Raw genomic sequence first — 23,416 nt, 5'->3', positions numbered from 1 at the left:
AGGAAGGTTGCTCAACAATTTAGTTAATTTAATATTGTCTAGACAACTGAATTATGTAACTTGAAAAGGAAAAAGAAAACAAATCTATTTTTTTTCTCATAGCCCAAGAGTGTTTTACCATAAGAAAATTAGCATTTCAGTTCTCATAAGCTTCATTATAGAATTAAAAAATATCACTTCTCTCCAAGAATTGATAAGAGACCCTATATTTTCTCAACTTGTGAACCAAAACCTCAGGAAAGCAAAATTCCACCTCAGAACTTAAATGTGAACTATTCAATCAGACTATTTGATATTATAAAGTGTTATTAAATCATTTAGTTTTTCTAGGTAAGATATAATTGTGAAATGAAGGCTTTCTATCTGACCAGAAGATGAGAATAATTATATGTATAATAGATAATATCAAAGTGGAGGCCCTTTCTTTTCCATCGATGTGGTTTTTTTTCCATTTTCCAGTTTTGAAACTATCTTTCTTTTATAACCCCAAAGTTACAGCTATTTTACTAATTATATTGAAAGTGATAGAATATGTCAAGAAAATTGGGTAATACAATAAAACAGCCTTACCACATATTTAAGCCCTTTTATCTTTAACAGTTTTGTGAAATCTGAAGACCATCTAACCTGTGCAGTGAATTTTCATTTATATTAAACTACATTAATAAAGATCTATAATAAGAAATTATACTGAAAAAGCAGTTCATAATGTACCTTTCAGCTTTATAATTAGTTCTATAATCTGTAATCAGATGATTTAAATCTAATGTAGTTAAATTACAAACTAGGCAATTTCTGTTTCCAACAAGAACCATTATATCTTTGGAATTTTCCAAAGCATTAATGAGTTTTAGAGCAATTATTATATTTCTTATTCACTTTATTCCCAAAAGTTAGCACAATACCTAGCATATGGTACTCGCTAAATAAACAATTGTTGAATGAATAAATGAATATGTAAACATGAATAAGTGATTAGCAAAATCACAGTAACTCGTCATTGCCCCCATTCAGGGCCTGAAGTGCCCCCACTCAGGGCCCACTTCCATGTCTTGACTCACAGCACAGATCCATTTCCTTCTGATTGGTTTGGTGTCCATTTTGACTGAATGGTACCTTTACCTTATCAGTCATTAAACGTCTGTCTCCAGACAGTGTTACAAATACTACTGGTCTAAGAGTCAGGAGATGTAAGGGCTGGTCCTGCCAACCCTGTTAACCTTTCTGAATTTGTTTGCATGTGTAAAGGAAATGTGTATTGAACTGACTGCAAACTAGGTTCCAGGCAGACACATCACAGGCATTATAGGACTTAATTCATACAACTCCCACAGGTAGATGATTTATTCCCCATTTTACATATAAAAAAATAAAATAGAGTTTCAAAAAGATCAAGGAACATGACCAAGATTGCACATCTAAGAGGTAGTTTTGTAAAATAGGTCTATCTGACTTCAAATCTATTACCTTGGACTACTCATACCGGTACCAAAGCCAAGAGTTTTGTAAAGTCTGAAGCCTTATAAAAATACAATCTAACATTGTCGTCATTACCATTATCATCAACACCACCACCACCATCATCTGTTGATCGACTATATTTCCATCATTGCTCTCATAGATATTTCTTGTCTGAAGCGGATACCATTTAACTAGTCAGTTGAGTCCCTGACTTGACCAGAGCTCTACAGTGGGCTCTGACCAGGTTTGCAGCATTCAAACCCACCCTTGGTCCATTTAGATTGGACATGACTGAGCAAGTTCACACACTGTCATCTCTTCATAGGTGTAGAGTCACGATTCAGGAGTGATGTCTGCTCACTCTTATAATCTGTGTGAAATGAGGCAAAATGGTGCTGGTGGCAAAGTGCTTCCAACTCAGACACTCAAGGCAGTGATATTGCTTTCTGTGGCAGTATATCCCTAAGACATAAGTATGTTGGTGTTTCAGGGTGACATGGCAAGAATTATGGAGAATTAGTAAGTGCTTGCTCTGGGCTTCCCATGTCCTGAAGGACCTCACTCTGGGCTGAAAGTCTCCCATGGTTACCAAGGAACTGGTAACTTGGGAAGTTGAGCTCACCTTATCTCCCCAAGGCTAATACTTCCTAACATGCTTTGATGAACCTATCATTCATGCTTATTGAAGAAAACTGTAAAATGTGAAAGATGTGAGTGTCAGAGTACTCATCTGGGTCAACTCTCCCTCTACAGAACAACTTCAGGTCTGCAGAAGCAGAAAGGAAACATGGCTAAGAAGGGCACACCTGTCCTGTCTTGGTTCAAAGCCCACCTTTGTGACTTGTAACCTCTTTGTGCCTCAGTCTCTTCAAGATGGCCATGGAGATTACCTGCTTCGAAAGGATGTTAAAAGGAATAAAATTGTCATTATGTCGAAGAACTTGAAGTACACTTGGCATGTAATAAAGCTATATAAGTGTTTAAACTTTTAAAAATCCTGACCTTACTGATCACTGTAATTTTTTCATGTGTATTCCATTAGAGAAGATGCAGGCTTTAGGGAGGGGAGGCTTATTTTCTGGAGAGAGCTTCCTCAACTGGAACTCTACCAAGGTAAAATTAGTTGACAATTTCATTAGGATTTGGCAGAAGTTTGTGTACAGCCTACTCTGGACAGATTACCTGAGCAAAACATGAGTGTGAACAGGAGGCAGGAAATTTATTTTCAATGAACCAAACCAAACCTAAATAGTTTTGTAAATCATTGTGGGCAAAAGAAAGTCTCCTTTAGCTGCTTTCTAAATGAACCAATAACCTTCATTCCCTGACACTGATGGTGGCCAATGTGCCTAGAAGGCTTGGGATGGCTTGGGTTCACACAATGGATGGCCTTGTACATTGGCTCCCACCCTCAGTTCCACCTCCAGACACATGGAGTGAAGACTCAGAGTCACTCCTGTTATTTCTAACTATTGTTGCAAACAGATGACTTTCTCTTTTATAAATAGATTCAGTACAATAAAAAAAATAAGGTCACTGCTTTAGAATAACTCCATAAAGGTGATTACTAAAAACAATTGCTCCAACTCTAAAAGAAGCATCCTTTACTTAGATAATGAACTAGAGCTGCAATTTATGCCTGAATTCCAACTTGTGGGCTCTCATTGAAAGAAGAAGAAGAAGGAGGAGGAGGAGGAGGAGGAGGAGGAGGAGGAAGAGGAAGAGGAAGAAGAAGTTGTTTCTACATACAAACATTGCCTAATACATCTCCCATTGCCATTTTACCTGAAAATAAAATGTAATAGAATCTGTGAAAATCATCAAATCATCCCTGCAACTAACATTTTCAATTAACTAACCAATGAAAATAGAATTGGATAAGAGAGCTTTTATTTTAATTATACAAAAATAATTACTCTTGATAATAATCAGTTCCTATTTTTCTTTATAACTAAGCTATTGTTGTTATCTTAAGATATGGGCAGAATAGGGATTTTAGGATATGGATCAGGCCTATAAGACTTTCTCTGTGTATTTTGGATATAGTCAGTCATTGCCTGTTAGTCATCGCAGCACTTACTGGATGATGTTATGTTCTCAGGATTATTTACAATTACTTTAACAAGCTAACTCTCCTGGACTTGGTCTAATGTTCATCATACATTTATCCATTACAACCACTCAGTCTTTGTTGGTGTTTAGGAATTGGATCAGCCTCTTTGCCAGGAAACACGAAGGTTTCAACAGGAAGAGAGGATATTAACGATGTCAGTAACCAATGAGACCAGAGAGGGAGCGCACAAAAGGAAACAGCAGCTATTTGAGAACTCAGACTAATAGTGTTTCAGCACTTTAAATCAGAGTCATCAAATTACAGCTCATGGGCCAACTTTGGCCCTTGACCTTTTTTTATAAATAAAGTTTTATTGAAATATGGCATGCATATTTATTTACATATTACCTACAGCTGCTTTTGCTCTACAATGACAGAGAGTAGTAGCTGTGACTGAGACCCAATAAATAGAAACAAATTAAATAAAATATTTACTGCAGCCCTTTACAAAACATGTTTGCTAACCTTGCCTCTAAGGGAGCAATACTATGCAAGGTGGTACTCTAAGAGGTATGGCTATCATTGTGTTTTATAAAAATGTTCTGGAATCTTGCCATAGTGGATTAATTCCTCAAGGTTATCCCCAACAAGGAGAGGTAAGCCAAGTGATTAACTAAGCGACTGACACCGTCCTATGACACAAATTTCCCCTTCACAGGTGCTTCACCTCAGAGTATGTTGTGGATAAAATGCCAGAGGGGAAATTTGATAGTTTACAATGTGCTTCCCCTCTATACCTGACACCCCTGCATCTATGCCCGCAGGTCTCTGTGCCTCTCACAAATGTGTAGTTTGGAGCTGAAGACGAGGAACTGAGATGGTGGCTCAGATGTGACTGGAGATCAGGGGCAACCTTTTCACCAGACATTTGTTTCTCCATACATGACAGTACCTTAGGAGACTGGGCTAGGAGTTCGAAATGTAGGAGCAAAGACTACATTCTAGAGGAAAGAAGAACCAATCAGTGAAAAGAAAGAAGTTGCGCATAAGCTCTCTACCATGGAGTCATGGAGGTGGTGGATCTAGCAGACAAAGCATCAGACCAGGGGTCAGACCACTTGGGTCCTAGTGCAGAGTCCACCTAAATAGCAGCATGACTTAGGCAAGCGATGCATCTTTCCCAGACCATACAGTGTTACCCCTAAAGTCCCTTCCAGTGCTAACATTAGGATGCCAGGAGGCCTCAGGAGGCTCTGCTGTACTACCAGTGACTGGCACACAGCAGATGCTCTACAAATGTTAGCTATCACTATTGTTTTGTGAAGGTGAATGCATGCCTTTAAATGTAAATGTGGATTCTTCCCGTTTGCAACCATCGATGACCTACAAATAAGTTCTAAACTGTTGGGTGTAACTATGAACAATGAAGACTACGATTTCTACTGACCTTCTCAGCACAAATGAATAAAATGTTTTTTTTTTTTTTCCCCCAGTTGTTGTTAGGTCTCAGATCCAAAACCCAAGCAGCTCAACTGGAGAACTTGTGATTCAATCAAAAGGCTGTATTTTCTACTGTGATATAGATATTTTTCCCCTGAAAAATTCCAATGTAGGTTGGAACTAAGAAATGGAATCCAGGATTTGGAGTTCCCCAACATCTTTTGCCTACTTCCTACAATACACAGTAGCCTTTCCTTATCTGAGGGGAATACATTCTAAAACTCCCAGTGGATTCCTGAAAAAGTAGATAGTAGCAAACCCTATATATACTGATTTTTCATAAACATGCATACCTATGATAAAGTTTAATTTTTAAGTTAGGCATAATAATAGATTAATAATAATAACTAATAAAATAGACCGATTATAACAATATGTTATAATAAAACTGCCAGCATCACTACTCCTTGGGACCATTATTAAGTAAAGTAAGAGTTGCTTGAACACAAACACTATGACACTGAGACAAGTGAACTAACAACCTGAGATAGCCACTAAGTGACTAAGGGTGGGTAGCACATACAGCATGGAAACACTGAATAATGGGGTGATTCACGTACCGGGCAGGATGTACTGATATGCACAAGATTTCATCACCCCAGAATAGCAAATAATCTAAAACTTATGAATTGTTTGTTTCTGGAAATTTCATTTAATAATTTCATTCTGAGGTTAACCGTGGGTAACTGAAGCCATGAAAAGAAAAACCACAGATAAGAGAGAACTTATTTACCCATATGGTTAATGGCATTCAGGTTTGCATGTCCAAATAAAATTAATCGATTATGGGCATAACACAACTGTCCATGCCGGCCATAACCTTTCAGGTGTCACCATATCGGAGATGGCCAGCCCACTTCCAGCTACCAGCATCTGCAACTTTTTGCTGGAGTGTTTTCTCAGAAGACACAGAAACCTACTCTGTCTATAAGCCCAGCAGGATGGAAGTGCTGGGGAGTTAGCATCCACCCTCCTAGCCTGCTCCCCCAGGGACTGACAGGATTGCTGTGAGCACCCCAGCTCCTTTTGCCCCTCAGGTGGATAACTGAGTCGCGTTCTAGATTTTCTCCCATGAGTTTGAACTCAACCATCCACATATAACTGGCTTGATTAGAAAACCTCCCTGTCTCACTCCTACATTCCCCTCGCCCATTTTGCTGCACCTTTCGAATAAACTATTTTCTTTCAAATCATTGTCTCACGTTCTGTTTCTGGGGAATTCACTCTAAGACAACAGAGATGACCTGATAAATTTTTTTCAGCTTGACTAATAAGCATGTTCAACTCTACTAATCTTATAAAATATAAGGTACAATATTTTATAGCCAAGAGATCAGAACAGAGTCTTTAAAATAGCAGGAACACAAAAATCAACTAAACCTAACAAACAGCAGAAGACCCGCTGTGGTCTTTCTCTTTAGGTCAAATTCACCAGAGTTATGAGAGGTTAGTTTAGGGTTACAATGACTGTCTCAAAAGACGAAGATCATCTTCCCTTCATTCCACACCTGTCCAGAGACATTTGGATCCTTAGAATTTTTCTTTTGGTTAAATCATTCTTATTTGGATGAAAAGAACAATAAAATAACTTTATTTTATTTAGCATTTACAGTGTATCAATCTTAGTAAATTCACTTTGAGTTATCTTAGAGAAAATCTCCAAGTCTTATGTGGTGAGCCCATTTCAGTGGAAAGTCACACAGAAGGTTAGTTTCCTAATGATGGAATGCAGATTCACATTTCTCTCAGTCCTCTTCCAAATGTCATGCTTAGTCTCCTAAGTACCACTTTTCAAAAGACACACAGCTACTACTATCAGGCAAAAAAGGCATTGAGAGTGAGAAAATAACGTGACCCATTGCTGTGATTACGCTGAGACTAGTTGCCAGACTTACCAAACAGAAACACAGAATGTCCAGTTAAATCTGAACTTCAGATGAATAATGTTTTTGATAAAAGTATGTCACGAGCAATATTTTGGATATACCTACATTAAAATGTATTTGTTTGATTCAATAAAATTTATTGCAAAAGTATTTATCACTTATCTGCTTTCAAATTCAAGTGGGTATTGTGCATTTTATCTGGTAACACCTGAGATGATGCTTAGTTTACGTTTTAATTTAGTTCATATGTTAATCAAAACAACATAGTATATGAAACAGGGGCAATTCTTAATTCTTTTCCTTTTATTTTACGCTGGTAAGAACACTTAGCATAGGATCTACCCTTTTCGCAGATTTTTAAATATAAAATACATTCAGTTGACTCGAAATATAAGGTTGTACAAGAGATCTCTAGAACTTACAGAATTTCTATTAAGAGTTCTGAATACTGCTATAATTATTTCTCAGCACCACACAGTCGTGAGCATGTCAGTCTCGGTATTCTCTTATCCATGGGGCCAGCAGATCTGTGCCCAGAGGAAAAGCTCATCCTCAAAATATCAAGGTTTCTATTATACTTGCAGTTACTCCATGAATTTACAGCAGGCTTCCCTAAGCTAAATCAGACCTGCTCCTCAGAGAGCTCTGAATGCAAGCTACACACAAATCAAAACCTGATGGGTACGCCTAGGAGGAGAATAGTAGAAATAGGGCATGTATTACAAAGCAGTAGCACCAAAGGTATCAATTAGGGTCCCAGCAGGAAGAAGTATTGACTTAATTTTAAAAAGATTTTAATTAAAAGGCTGCTTACAGAAGTATAAGCTGCTATAATGAACAGCTAAGGAGACTGATGTGACCATAAACCACACCAGAAAGATGCTGTTACTACACCGGGTCTGAAAGTGAGAGTGGAGAGGACAGAGTTACTGAACCCAACCAGAGTCAGGAGCCATGGAGGGTGGGGAGCTTGTGGTTGGAGAGAAACACAACAGCTACCAGCAAAGCAGACTAAAACTGGGAGAAACCAGGGGGGAAATACACTGGATTCTCTCCCCTGTTCTACTCCTGGTGCTCCCCATTGACTGAACCCTAAAGAAGCCAAAGAGAAAAGGAGTGGGGTGATGTTGGAGCACGCAACAGCAGAGCAGAGCAGAGGTCGAGTGTGCATTGAGGAGCAGAACAAAGGAGAAAGTCCACCAGGATGTGGGCAGAGCACACCATGCTGGGACCTCGCTCTCCATGGGTGGAGAAGTGGAGTCATTCATTTCCTTAACACTTGGTTCGTCTTTTCCATCACCGTATCATAAAAACATTGAAAGATACAAAGAAGTGGAAGATTTTACAGTGGTCATGTTTATACTCACCACGTGAGTTCAACCACTAATATTTTACTAGACTCAATTTATCATAGATCTAACAATGATCCTGCCCATATGTCAGTGAATCTTATTGTTTGATGTATTTTGAAGTAAATTTCAGACATCAGTACACTTCTTCCTGATACTTCAGCATCAGATCATTTTTATGGTTCATTTTGATTACCATTATAATGCAGCTTATTTCAACTCTATATTTATGCATGTGTGCATCACCATGGACTTCTCTACAGATCAAGAAGTCAGTGGATGAATGGGTCTATCGATGGTTTGCTTTCAGTTGGGCTGTCCTGGGGCATTCATTTCAGTAGGCTTGTTGGTCCTTAAGAAAACAAAGGATGAAAAAACCTTTTGCAAACACTCTTGCTTTTGGTTGCTTTCCTTCCCAGGGATTGTAGAACTGATCTTCATAAGCAAGCCAGGTCAGCACAATAAAACTGAAGAAGAATGTTGAAGAACTGGGGCACTGTTTTCCACATGACCTTGCAGTCAGACCTCGGACCTCACACAGGAGACAGTTCTCCTGCAACCTGACCTTCTCCATCAGACCATTCCCACACAAGCCTCATTTGCCTTTGGTTCTAAAGGCAGATGGGGAAGAAGGGGTGTTGAGCATTGGACTATTTAACCCCCTCGTCACCCACTGTCTTCTGATGTCTGCGTAAGTGGTACAGCTTTTGCCTCTTAACCTGCAAAGACAGGGTAAAAAGCAGGTCTGAGGCAGCCCCACATGGAGCTTCAAGTCCCACCTGTTCCCTGGGTACGGCTGATGATGTATTTCACAGCGTGAACTCAATCAGTGTCTCCTTAAAACCTGCCATTCCAACGGTCTTCGGCAGTATGGAGGTGGGACCTAAATGACACATTGCTGCTGACTGAGCCCAGCCATCTCCTTCTCTGAATCACATTGCAATACGGGTTTTCAAATGTCTCACAGGTTGAACAAAAATGTTGGCACATGGAAGTGACACCTTTTCGGTATTGCCCTCAAGGAAGGAAATGAATTTGGGAGCTGGGAGCAGGACCAAATTAATCACACAAGATGAAAACCTATTTGCCCAGAGTGAGGCTGCTGTTTCCCATTCCACAGCTGTTGGTGAAGGGCCGATCACAGGCAAGTCACACACTCCACCAGGCAGTGCAGGAGACGCAGAGCTGGAGAGAAGCCGTGGGGCTTTTCTTGACAAAGTTAAGAATAGAAGACATGAGTTGGGTACACCAATAACACGACCTAAGGCAGAATGGGGGAAGAGAGGAATGGCCTCTGCCTAGGAGGATAGAAAACTCATGGACCTGGGGGCTACTGAGTCAAGCTTCAAAGGGTCATTGAATTTCCTTGGGAAGAGAGGAGGGAAGCTTTATTCCAAGGGGGCAGATCAACATGTGGATAATGTTCAGCACTGGGAAAGTGAAGAGGAGTTCTATAAAATCACAAATAATCCAGCTTGGCAGGAAAACAGCCTGTGTATTCAGTGAGAAGACAGGAAAGTTGGTTGGGGCCATCTTGTGACAAGACTCAGATGCTGGGCTTTAAAATTTGGAAGGCTATAGGGAGTCAGAATGAGATAGTAAACACAAGAGTGACAGGATTAGAACTGCATTTGGGAAAGATTATTCTGGCAGAGAATGTGGTTGAAGTAAACGGGGAGAGAGAAGATTTCATAGAAATAGCTGCTTTTGCATTTACTCTCAATATCATAGTAAAGAAGGTAGCTAACCTTTTTTAAGTATTCCAACTACAAATAACCTCATTTTGGGCAGGGAATTGTACAATTTACACATGAAAATCTATTACTCCTACGGTGGCTTGATCATTTTTTCTTGATTTTGTACAAAGACCAAAACAAACATAGGCTATTTTTATTAAACTTGAATTTGGCTCCAGGGCTTTCAACAATGTCATGAACTTTATGACTAATCTAGATGCTCCAAGTCATTATTTGGGGGTATAAACTTTAAGAATCTGTAGTATAAAATTGAGGAAATGAACTTCATTCTGTTTGTGTTTTCCCAGGTGCCTAATCTCAATTATACACTTATGCCAAAGTCTTCAAAATTTGAAGTTCTATCAAATATGAAAAAACTGCTATCTCTACCACTTTATAACTATAAACCAGAACCAATCTAATTAATGTGCACTAACTTTAGAGTGCCCATTATGTGCCAAATGTTTAGGTATGTTTGTAGTTGTATTTAAATAAATCGCACAACACCCTTGTTGTAGGTGTTATGAACCTTAAATATCAGAAAAGAAATCAAAAGAATATAAGACATCTGGCATCAGACAACAATAAATGCTGAAGCTTGAACTCAAACCTCGGTTTTCCTGTTGGAATCTTGTTATGATTCTTCCAAGATGATGGGTGTTCCCCATGTAGGATGTGAGTAAGCCTGTCGATTACTTTCAAATAGCTATCAAACGGATGCTTCTTCTCTAAACCTAATGGTTTAGTTATTTTACTACACTAATTAGAAACTCCCAGAACATCAAAGAGAGGTTTGAGAAATTGAGAAAGCCTTGAGATGCGAATGGTAAGCCTTAAAATATTGAAGATCTAGCTGTTACCAGTGAAGATGGCTGGATAGTGAAGGAATGGAAAGCTTTGAAGCCAGGCTCAGTCATCTGGGTGGTCCCTGAGACCCCAAAAGATTCTTCGCTAGGAGACACTTGGGAGGATTCAGGGGACATCCCCCAGCTGCTACAGCTGCTGCTCGGCTGGAAACAGCCCCAGAGTCATCAAGTATTTTGCAAAACCAGCACTTTATCTGTGCATCGAACAGGCTGAAGCATGACTGCAAGAAACCCTGGGTCATTCTACAGAGTGCCCTGTGACATACAAGGAACCTCTCCAAGTGAAAGCTGGATAAGGAGGATGTTTCACTGGCCATGTCCCTCCTGACTGCAAAGCTGGGCCAGGTGCTCTGTAATGAGCTCACCCATGAGCTCACACGTTAGCTTAGCAACGTCTTTGGGCCGACCTCAAGCAACAAGATCTAGGGGCGGTCAACACAGGTTCACATGCTGCCTAAGCCCGTTTACTTCTGGTGGTTTCATGCCCTAACTTTCCAGTGGGGCAAGAATAACAAAAATCAAACGAGATCAAGCAAATGTACCAATTGATTTTTGTTGGGATGCATCTACAACATCTTTATCTCTCATCAGAGCAGGCTGTGGTGTCTAAAATATTATTTTTTGTATTTTAAGAAGCATCTCTCACTGATTGAATTTTTCTACCATATATAGAATTTTTCTATAGAGTATAGTCTTTTTTTATAGAACACAAATAGAAGGAGCTTCTAGAAAATTGGATTAGTTGATATGCCTTAGAAATTTACTCTATTTTATCTGCTAGGTAGTTATGTTACTTTTTTAAAGGATTCTACTTTTTTTTTGTAAAAGGTAGGAAATATGTAGCAATGTATAACATATATTAATTTAGTCACATCCACTCTTTTGGGACCCTATTGAAAATCAACCTAAGTCAATTTGACTGCTTAGTTTTTAGGTTCTTTTGTTAAATTAGTTGGCCTCCAACAAATAGATATATGGTAACTGCTATGGTCTGGGTGTGGTTTGAATGTATCCAGTAAGGGTTCATTCATCGAAAAGTAATTCCCATTGGTATTAAGAAAGTGGAAACTTAATCTGACTAGGGCATTTAGAAGTAAGGCCCTGGGAGGTGATTAGGATTGATAAAGTCATGAGGGTTAGTCCCCACTATCGAATACTGGTGGCTTTACCAAAAGAGGAGGACAGCCAGGTGCAGTGGCACATACATGTAATCTCAGTGATTTGGGAGGTTGAGGCAGGATGGCAAGTTCAGGACCAGCCTCAGCAATTTAGCAAAATCTAAGCAACCCTGTCTCAAAAAAAAAAAAAAAAAAAAAAAAAGGAGGAAGAAAGAAACACGCACATGCATATGCTTCTTCTCTCTGACCATGACATGCCCTGCACCACCGTGGGACTCTGCCAGCAAGGTCATCACCAGGTGCAGTCCTATGATATTGGACCCGAATTGAGAGTCAAAACAACCTCTTTTCTTTATAATACCCAGACTCAGGCATTTAACTGTAGTAACAGAAAGCAGACTAAGATAGTTAATAATTGGCTTTTCAACCAGGTTGCACAGTACAATTAAAGTAAATATCAGACCAGATTCTGCTACATATACCAATATCCACAAGCAAAGGACACAAGAACTATCATTTAACCTTCTCTTGCCAATTTGATAACTTCTTTGCCATTTTAAGAACTCCACAGTAGTACATCAGAGATGATCCCACCACACCTGGTTCATTTCCTTCCTTTGCACACAGCACACATTCATTCTCCAGAATCCTTACAGTTTGGTTGGGACCGTGTGACTGTGTTCTAATATGGCACATAAAATCTGTCATGCAAAGCTTTCTCTTTACCTTCCACCTTGGAGAGCCTTAGTGGTATGATAATGTGGAGGTTTTAAAGACAGAATGACTTGGGTCTTTGCAACACCCTTTAGAGAACAGCAGCCCAGAAGAGCCAATCAACCAGAAATAACCCATTGGACTTGAAGTAAATGAAAAATCAATTTTGTGTGAAGCCACAAAAATTTGGAGTTTTTCATCACAGCAGATAGTGTTAATTACCCCGATTAATGCAATCACCTGCTTGTACCTACTAAGGCAGATACGTAGTATTCTAATGGCAGGATCAGCAAACCATCGAGGGGAACAGGCAAATGACTCTACTGTTACATGGGCACTATATCTAGCAAAATGTGTGCTAATTAACAAATCCTCCATTGTGATTGTTTGATAAGATCGTTCAAAGTACTTTTGCAGCCACCTTTGAGAGTGGACTACACAGTAAAGTTCTTCAAATGAAAACTAAGCAATCCTGAAGGGTGGGTTTCCCCCTAGGGCACAGGTAAAGTTCCAAATATTTAACCAGTGGTATGGCACAGTCACCAACAAATGAAAATAGATGTGAACTCTCATGGTGGAGTATTGCTATCTTCTAGCCTGGATTACTTCAAGCATTAACGAAGCTCCCTTAAGGTGGAGATTAAAGTAATTCATACTGCTACTGTTTATATTGAAGTATTTAAAAAATAAATCACAGACAATATAACAGGCACCTAATTCACAGCCGTCACCCATTTTATTTATTTCTCTGCTCACTCTAAGAATTACAAGCAAAGGATCATGGGACCTATTCTTAAATGTAAGATTGGATCAATAAAATTAGCCATCTGTCCAAGGAAGGCTTTAAACGCAGGTTATATTTAAGTATTATGTTCCCAACTGCCCAGATGTTATAGCAAAGTGCCTGCTGATACGACTCCTTTTGCACAATGTAAACTGTTAAATGGCTAATATAAACCTATTGCACCAAGAAAAATAAATAGCATTAACATTGGATTAAATCTGATTTGGGATTTTTGAGTGCCCTGTCAGCAAACACAAGTGTTAAAATTTAAATTGCTCAAGATTTGCAGAGTCAGACGAAGAATGAAACATCAAGTGTCTTTGGGGAATAGAGAAGGAAGAGACTTGGAATTGAGATCAAAGCATCGGAAAGTATATCCTTGGTTGGTCTGGTTGGTTAAAGTAATAATAATTACTGTGATTATTGTTAGATACTACAGGCTGGGTATCCTTTATCCAAAAATGCTGAGGACCAGAAGTGGTTCTGAATTTAAAGTTTTTCAGACTTCAGAGTATTTGCATATATGTACTGAAATATCCTAGGAATGGAACCCAAGACTAAACATGAAATTCATATATGTTTTATATGTACTTTATACCTAAAAGCTAAAGGTAATTTTGTGCACTATTTTTAATAATTTTGTGCATGAAACCTGTTTCACATACGGGGTAAGATGTGGCATTTTCTACTTATGAAATTGCGCCAAAGCTCAAAAAGTTTTGGATTTTGGACAATTCTGGGTTTCAGATTTTCAGATTGAGGCATTCAACCTGCAACATCCTATCTTTATGTAGCACTTCAGCTCTTTCAAAGCACTAGTTTGCTTTATTTCTTTTGATTCTTAAATTAAGCTGATGGAGTTATCTGGGGCAAGTGGGGGCTTCCAATAGCTGAGGAAATATAAGAATAATTAATAGGAAGTGGACTGAGCCTGGCCTATCTTTCCAGGTCACTGGTAGTGGCTCATGAATTACTCTGATCACCTGGTCAATGAGCAAGATCTGAACCATTTCCTAGCTCTCTAGCTTCAAGGAAACATTTGCTGACTCCCCATCACAGATCAGTCTGGATAACTTACTTTCTGGAACAGCTGCCTGCCCCCTCCTTCTCCATCCAGTAAAACTTTGCCCTAAACAATTACCAGGAAAAAATCACTCACCAATCTGAAGGTTACAATTTCACAAAGTTCATCCACACACTTGGCAACTTCATTTTCCAAACTAACAAATCCAGTCAGGTAGTTGACTGGAGAGTCTTTCTGATTTTTAAATTAATTTATGCAAAAAATTTGCAATTCAATACAAATGAAATCATATGCAATCATGAATTACATATGTGAAAAAGGATAAAAGTACATAAAATCATCAATGTCTACGTCTGTTTCTTAGGATATCTGCAAATATATTTATTCTGTCAGATTTTTTTTTCCTTACCCAGATTGAACAATCTAGTTTCTTCAATACTGCCTTCAAACTTCCATCTTCTAATCCTTCTCAATGCCTTGGATCATGCATTGTCTTACTCCTCTTCAAAAGCTTATGAGGTAGGTTCTTTCCTTAACCAATTTTACAGATGAGGAAACTGAGTTTATATAATCTGCCCAATGCCACCAAGTAATCCATATAAAACAGTGTCAGAACTTGAAACCAAATTTGTTGAATATCTAAATGTGTACTCCCACCTGAGCTTTCCTGCTCAGCCAAGAGGAACCAGTCACTGAAAGAACAAGCTTTGTGGAGGCGAGAGGGAAAGGGATGGCAGGGACTGATTATACAAAATAGGCATGGCTTTTGGTTAAGGCTGCTGTAGGTTTCCCTCCCTGTGGAGCCAACTCTCAATGCACGTGTGGGGAATGAGGGTGAGGAGGGGGACCTGGCTCAGATAAGATGTCATTCATGCATCTTAAGAAGACTACACATCCCAAATCCAGCCTCCAAAAAACCCACTGAGAGTCTACACCTGGGGTTGTCTTATTAAATTACAGACACCCGGAGCAACATGCTGTTGCTAGCTGTCTCACTTTGGTGAGAAAGAATCAAGGAGAGACTGCAGGTGCCCCAAAGAGCATCTGGGGAGGAACAAAGAAGGGGAGGCAGAGGTGAAGCCCAATTCTCAAAGTGTAGACCCAACCACTGGCATCAAGTCACCCAGAATTCTTGTTAAAAAGGCAGATGCCTGAGGTGCAGTATAAAAATTCTTCCCCTTCAGGAAATTCTCTCGCCAGGGGCCTGACACCTGCTCAGAGCCCTCTCTGGAAAGTGCGCCCTCTGCGGACAAGAGTTTGAATTGATTTGGTTTGTTTTCACCTGAGTCCCTCTTCCCCTTGTGAGATCAGGGCTTCTGCAGGAAGCAAATATCTTCCAGCTCATTTCAAGACGCTGAAGTCACACTCTGGATCCTTCTTCAAAAGCGAAGTCCACAATTAATGGAATCACAGATGCGTTTGGGGGATTTTCCCTGCAAACTGCCACTTAGTCTCTGCCATGTCTCCTTCCCTTTCCCTTTTTCTATCCCTGACATGGCAGGTGCACTTCCAGCATGTACAGCTTGACATGCAGTGAGCAAGACAAGAGGCTAGGGTTATGACCAGCTCAAAAGGTTTTCTGCTACAATCAAGACAGCGTGTCATGTAGTCAGCTGGAAAGAGCTACAGTCCTGCTTGCCCAGTGAGTGAGGTGTGGAAATACAAGGTATCACAGGATAACTAGGTGCAAGCTGAGATCCACCTCAGCCCCCGACACTTGGGACCCTGTGTTTCATCAATCTAGCTCAGAATCGCTGGGTCATCTTTGGGCTACAGTAACCCATGAATAGATGGATGACCACTCCCAGAAGAATTCTAAGGTTATTAAAGCTCTGGGTAAGAAAACAAAAGAGGGAATAAAAAAATTAAAAAAAAAAAAACTCAGTTACTTTCTGGTCAAATAACTTTTCCTTGAGAAATAATTCTGAGAAACATGTACTGCCTCATGTGAAGCTACGTTTATCACTGATCTTGTCTCCTCTGCCCCATCAACTCACAGAGAATCATAGGAAAAACAGAAAAAAAGACAAGAGACAGAGGGGCTTTACACAGTGATCAGACAAGATGCAGAAACGAACAGGAGGGAGCAGGGCTAGTAGAATGATGAACCAGATTTTCTGCCACAGGGGCACTTACAGACTTACAACAAGGTGCATGAGGTATCGACATACATTTATCTCCCAAACTGCATACTTTGGAAAGGGGGCTTGGATGAGACCTGTAAGCGAGACAGTCATGAGTCTGTCATAAATTCCAGGTTGACAGAGGTGGCATTGGGGAAACGAACCAGAGTGACCTCTGACCCCTGACCACTTAGTCATTCAGCCTCATACTACTAGCAGCTGTGGAAATCCCACAGGGGTGGCACGTATTCTCCACCATCAACCAACAAGTTCCACTGCCCATGAGCTAACTCTTCTCTCCAGCCTCTTGCTTTGCCTGTTTCAAGTTTCCCTAGATCTTTATTTCAATGGATTTATATGGGTAGACAAATACTGAGGACTTGGAATGGAAAAGACTGGACATCTGTATCTTCCTAAGGATGAATGTGGACCCTCAGTTTCTCCAGGGGAAACCATGAACTCTGAACTCTGACTTTCAAGTCTCCCACTGACCCTGGGACCTCAGGCAAACTGGACAGACTGGAGGAAAGCAGGACCCACGTGCATTCTCCAGCCCCTCTCCCTGTGCCAGAGAATTAACCAATGCCTTGAGTTTTTTCTGAATAAAGCTATGGAGGTGAGAGCAGTGGTTTTTACCCTGTAACCCCCAACTCCCAGCACCCACCCCTGTCCTCAGCTCTTGGCATCAGCCCCAAACTTGCCATGGCAGGACCAGACCAAGGAACTGGATGTCAAAACCTTGTAGAGAGATAGCAGAGCTACACCCTACCTATAGCATGGAGATATGAGCAGGTCCTAATGACACCAACTGTTTGCAGTTACAGAAGCCTTCTAAGCCAGAGACACTGTGCTTGGTGACAAGCAGGGCATAGCAAATAAAATCAATGCATTCACACACAAGAAAATAAACCTCAACTTACATCTTAAACCTCATGCAAAAATTAACTCAAAATTAGTCATAAACCTAAATGGAAAGCCTAAAACACTTTTAGAATAAAACACAGGGAAACATTTTTATAACCCTGAGTTAAGCTTCCAAAAGAGAGCATGGGCCTTTCAAAAAGTAGTAAATTGGACTTTATCACAATTTAAATCTTTCTGAAAGGTAAATTACAAAAATAAAAGGACAAGCCACACATTGGAAGTTGATATTTACAAAACATGTATCTGATAAAGGACCTGCATCCAGAATATACAAAGAACACCCAGAATTCAATAATAAGAAAAACAAACATCTGAAATTTGTAAAAAGTCAAGAAAAGAGTTGGCCAGAGCCAGGTGCACTGGCACACACCTGTAATCCTGTGACCTGGGAGGCTGAGGCATGAAGATTGCAAGTTTGAGGCCAGTGGAGGTAACACAGGGAGACCCCATCTCAAAAAAATTAAATCACATTAATTTTAAAGTTTTTTCTTGAATGGAAGAGTCATTTTTACCAAAGGAGACTTGAATATCGAATGTGTACATGAAAAAAGTATTCAATATCAGTAGTCATTAAGGAAATGCAAATTAAAACTGTGTTCTCAATATGCATCTATTAGAAATAGCTAAAACAAGTAAAAAGCAAAACCGCAAAAACAACAAACAACTATATGGAGTGCTATGGAATATTCAGAACAACTGTGACTTGCTTTCATTGTTCCTAGGAATAGAAATGGCACAGTCACTCTCGAACACAGTTGGGGTTTTCTTATCAAGCCTCACATGCACCTGGTGCAGTGATGCTGCTCCTGCTTATTCTCCAAAAGAAATGGAACATAATCCACCCAACGCCTTGTATGTGACTTGTATGTACGTAGCAGCTTTATTAATAATAGCGTGGAACATCTCATAACTCATTTGCTAGAGAAAAGTTAAACTGAGCAATAGAAAAGGAACAAACTACCTATGGGCAGCAACATGGATGCATCTTCAAAGCATTATGTCAAGTGAAAGAAGGAAGACACCACACATGGCATTCTCAAAAAGGCAAAACCACAGGGACTGAAATCAGATCACTGATTTCCAGGGTCTGGGAGGGAGTAGATTTTCTAGAAAGGGACACAGGGAATATTTTCGAGTGATGGAAATGTTCTATATATTTCCATTATGGGGGTGGTTATGTTACTGCATATGTTTGTACGAACTCATCAATCACTATATCCAAAAAGGATAAATTTTACTAGATGCAAATTATACCTCTATAAATCTGACCCCCCAAAAATGATAATAATAAAGGCAAGAGTTTCCAATCTGCCTGTGGGAATATAGATGGCTTATTGCGTGCTGGTTCCATCAGATGTTTGACTTTCCCCTTTCCTTCCTTCTACTCCATAGATGCCACAGTTCCTTTCACAAAAGGACTTACTGGTGGGACTCAGGGTAAGGGAGAAGGCTAGGCTAGAGATCACCAGCAGGGACAGGTTTAGGTATTAGTCCCTGTTCAGCTTCTGATGTTACTTGGGTAAGACACTAAATCGCTCTCAGTCCACTTGCAAAATGAGGGTTTTTCCACTTCCTTCCTGGTCTCTGATTTGAATTTGAATCTGAAAAGGAATGAATGGTTCTCCAACAAATCGAGTTTCTACACCATGAAGACCTGGGGCAAAGACTCCATGGTGATGGTACAGACTTAGAGCCTTCCACCCTCCCATTCTTCCAAGGGTTCCCAGGTACTCTAGTGGAGCCTCTAGGTCTTGTGAGCTTTAACCCCCAGGAGTTCAACAAGAAAAGAAAGCTGCAGGTCATCACCCTGCAGGACTACACCCCTGATCCTTAAGGAAGAGGTCGGTAGGCAGTGGCTTCCAAGACCCCATGTCAGTACCATATACACACCTTTGTCTGGAGGCCTGGCAACTTCCCGTGTGCAAATGTTTAAGAGCAATTCAGTCACTCATCCAAACACACACACACACACACACACACACACACACACACACACACCAGCAGGAATAATGCCCTTGACCTGGCCTCCAGTGTAGTATACCTGAAGATAGGGAATGCCTATCTTCAACCTGGAGGAAGACACTCTACAAAATAATCTACAAACTTATGAGAACAGAGCTGCTCTGGACTCAGTTTCTGATCCTAAATATCAAAACCTAAATTCCTATTCCACCACTGATTAGTCATGTGGCCTTGGGTGATATTTAACCTCTCTCGACCACAATTTCCCTTCAGTAAAACAGGTGATAATAGTACCCATCTCACTGGGTACGGGGCTGATTAAATAAATCAGTGCATGTTGCATCCTCAGGACAACGTAAGGAGCACTAGATTGGTGTTAGTTTTTTTATTTAATTTCACTTACTTTCAAAACTGCCATTTCTTGTGAGTCTTAGCAAGTGAGAGATTTCTTTACTTATGTTCAATGACAAAAGGTATGCTGCCCTGGGATGGAGGGAAAGGGTGCTCATACCTGAAGTTACTATCTGCTGTTTTTCTCCCCAAAGAGAGATCGGGATGGAGAAATTCCAGGTTAATATGAATATAAGATTTCTCCAACAAAGCAACACTTATCAAAAGTAGGTTTAGCAACCTGAAGAGATAGGGTGGGCTCTCCAAACAAAACAGGGCTTCTCTGGAATGCCTACACCGTGGACACCTACCTCCAAAGTACTACATACAGACCAATTTCTATGGAGGCATCAAGGTACAGAGATACTCCCACATGGGCACCAGCAGGGTTTACTGGTGTCTGGGGAAGATTATAAATTAGCTCCTTGCCGTTCACATCAGAGCCAGGCAGGGCACATTCAGTTTTTAATCTGGACCAATTTTCCGGATCAAAAACTAGTCTTTCCAAGGGATGTAAATGAGCCCGGGAGGAAAATTTGCCCTGAAGTTTATGAAATAGCTGTCATTTTAATCTAAGAGACTTTCCAACCTGAAAGTCACTGAATAAAATTATAAAGTAATAAGAAAACTCTTCTAGGCTGAACCTAGCCTAAACACACCTTCTACCTTGAATTCCATGCATTTAATATGTAAAAAATACTTAAAAGGTCGAGTTTCCACTATCAAAACCCATCTGTGCTTCAAGTAAAATCAGAGGTCAACATGACATATTGGTGGCATGAATATCAGAACAAGACCCTTAATGAACCAGGTAAAAGGAAAAGAAAGAAAAATAGTGTGAACCATATGTGCAATTTATACACCAGTCTTCTGTAAAATATTTTAAAATTCTACTGATGTGGATTGAAATCTATTCTTAAAAGAATACTGTAAAAAAATTTAAAAATGAAAAATAAAAAGGAATACTGTAAACACCAGAGTTAAAAACACTACTATGTATTGTTCAAAAAATTGCAACTAGATGATTTTATGTGCACCAACCTGCAGAATGCAATTGATCATGTGTGGTTCTCTTATGGAGGAAAGTTAGAAAGAAGGCCTTTATTGAAATCCTTGAAGGTGTGTATATGGGCTTGCAGGAAGAAAAACAATTTAATATAATACTACATTGGACTGTTGCTGTTATCTCCAAAATGAATTGAACAGTGTGGAAATGGAATAGCTCATAATTTAAGCATGGTGTAGAATATATGATAATGACCCAAAATTTCAAGGCAGGTAGCAAAGCACAAGTGGCAACAGATACACCCTGAAGACAGGACTCCCCAGGACTGAAGCAACAAGTCACATCGCTTCAGATAGATCCTTGTGCAGTGAAAATATTTAAGCAGCCAACTGGGAACCTGCCAAGATTATTTTCTTTGCCCTCTGATAAATTTTCCCTGGTTTGCCTCTTTCTTATAGAAACATTTGTGAAGATAAACTGCACTTTCTTTGGGTTTTGCAGACTGCATTCAAATAAAGTTATATTGTTTTCCATTGTTCATAAGATATAATTAATCCCATAAGACAACCTCGTTTACAAAGTAAGCTAAGAAAAACAGACTTTTTTTTCAGAATTCTAAATATGGTCCTAGCAAAGAAGAATAAAAATCGTTATTCAGAAACAATGCTTAAAACTTTATTGTTTAGAATGTTCTACTTTGAATAATCTCACAACACAGGCAAAACTGAAGTAGATAAACATACATAAAGACTTTTTACCAACATAACTTGAGGAAATGCAAGCTATTGTGATTTCTAGTTCTCCCCAGTCCTTTGTAATAGCCTACAATGCATACATCTTTGTTTAAATAGCAGAGCAAAGACAGGAGTTCAAAACAGGATCAAATTAACCCACTGAGCGCTTCTTTCAGTACAAACAGCCCCAGGGCGACAGAGGATCCAAACTGCAAAGTGCGCATCCCTACATAGTGCGTGGGTAGGACCGGAGATGTGCAGGGCACTCCAGGCAAACCTTCAGACATTTAACAGGAAATGGCTGGGCTCTAGGCAATATGAATTCAATAAGATGTTTAGAGACTCAGGAGGAGCTGTTTGACTCCTCTGCACAGTCGCAATCCTCTGTAATTGATACAGCATGACCGCTACCCCAAGTCTTAGGTCTCTGTGGTCAAATACAGAGCCCACCACCTCTCCTGGGTCTGGAAAGTAGATCATTTCTTTTAGCAAACAAATAGCCCTGGAACTGCCTGGGCTAGGGGGAGGGCGAGGCTCCTGTCTCTGCTTAGCTATGGGCAGAGCTGAAGCCGGGTAAACTGGCTCTAGACAAGGGACAGAAAGGCTGTGCGCTGCCGGCTTTGCGTCCTCACCTAGGGCCAGGAAAGGAGTGCTCGGGGCTTGGTGGCCCTGGGTGGACTGTGTGAATTACCTGGTTTTCGGAGAGCAGGTCTGAGCGACAGTGCTCCGGGTCGGATGCTGGAAGCCAGGAGCAAGAGCCCAAGCAAGACGCCTCGGATCGAATCCATTTCTCCGCTGGCGCCTGCAAAGTTTCACCAAGTCCCAGACGCTCAGGGGAAAGGGCGTCCCCGGGGGAGCGTGGGGGACGAGGACCCGCGGATCTCTTGGCAGGGGTGAGGAGGCGGGGGTCCAGGAACCACAGAGGAGTCCCGGGGGAGTCCAGGGAACAGGACAGCAGCCGGGAGGTCGGCGTGCGAGAGTGAAGCGGGTTTGAGCGACTGGGCTTGGGGAAGCGGAGGGGGGGACGTCGGAGGCCGAGGGGAGGGACAGACTGGCCGCCGGTGGGAGGGAAGCTCGACCCGCCCGGGGATGGAATTACAATCGAGCTGAAGTGAGAGGGGCAGGCCTTGAAACCATTCACTCCTCGCCCACTTCGGGTGCAGACAGCCCGCCCCTCACCCCCTCGCTAGCGGCCGCGGCTCAGCCCTTCCCCGCTGGCGACCTAGATTGGGGGCGCGGGGGGCCCGACTTCAACTACTGAAGACACAGGAGCAGGAGTTAGGTGATAACGAACCGGGGACCCTCCGGTGCGGTCCTGACCCTGAACTCGGGGAGCCTCCCCCTTCCCTTGCTGGACCCTCCTTCGGCCGCGCCCTCTAGGTCGCTTCCACCCACTTTAGCGACTTTTCCCACCTCAAAGGTTGAAGGTGCGGGTCCAGAGCACTTGAGGGAGTGCGAGTGGCGGGGCGATTTGCAAGTGGAGGAGAGGGGGCGGAGGCGGGGCAGCCAGGTCTGGGGCGCTAAGAAGATAAATGGGATTTAAGATGCGCAGATGGAGAGCTGGGGCCGGGCCTCCCAGACGGAAGCGCCGGGTGGAGATTAGGGCCCCGCGCGGGGGAGCAGGGTGCCCTCGCAGCAGGAATGGCAACTTGAGACCCTCCAGGGGAGGAGGTAAAACTCTAGGGTAATCCTGGAGAGAGAAGCATGCTGCTCCAGCCCCCTGGCGGACCGAGAAAGCCCGTGGGAAGGGGGCGCTCGCCCGCGGGGCTGGGGCTGGCGACCGGAG

The 23,416-nt window shown here is 41.2% G+C and overlaps 1 protein-coding gene across 3 annotated transcripts in view; it reads right to left on the bottom strand.

The window, feature by feature from the left end:
* Positions 1-23,101, bottom strand: part of Egflam (EGF like, fibronectin type III and laminin G domains) — a 172,031-nt gene extending 148,930 nt beyond the window's left edge. For 2 of the 3 annotated variants that reach the window (XM_047556908.1, XM_047556910.1), the window contains exon 1: positions 22,322-22,649. In XM_047556908.1, the coding sequence (XP_047412864.1) occupies positions 22,322-22,418 (97 nt within the window). In that variant the 5' untranslated portion in view covers positions 22,419-22,649. Of the gene's footprint in view, positions 1-22,321; positions 22,650-23,025 lie in introns of those variants that run through there. The other variant, XM_047556909.1, reaches the window with a different exon arrangement.
* Between the last annotated feature and the right edge of the window lie 315 nt (positions 23,102-23,416).

This window comes from Sciurus carolinensis, chromosome 6, assembly GCF_902686445.1.
Source record: "Sciurus carolinensis chromosome 6, mSciCar1.2, whole genome shotgun sequence".
NCBI lineage: Eukaryota > Metazoa > Chordata > Mammalia > Rodentia > Sciuridae > Sciurus > Sciurus carolinensis.
The sequence above is the reverse complement of the archived record's forward strand: the minus strand, read 5'-3'. Positions and strand labels throughout refer to the sequence as shown.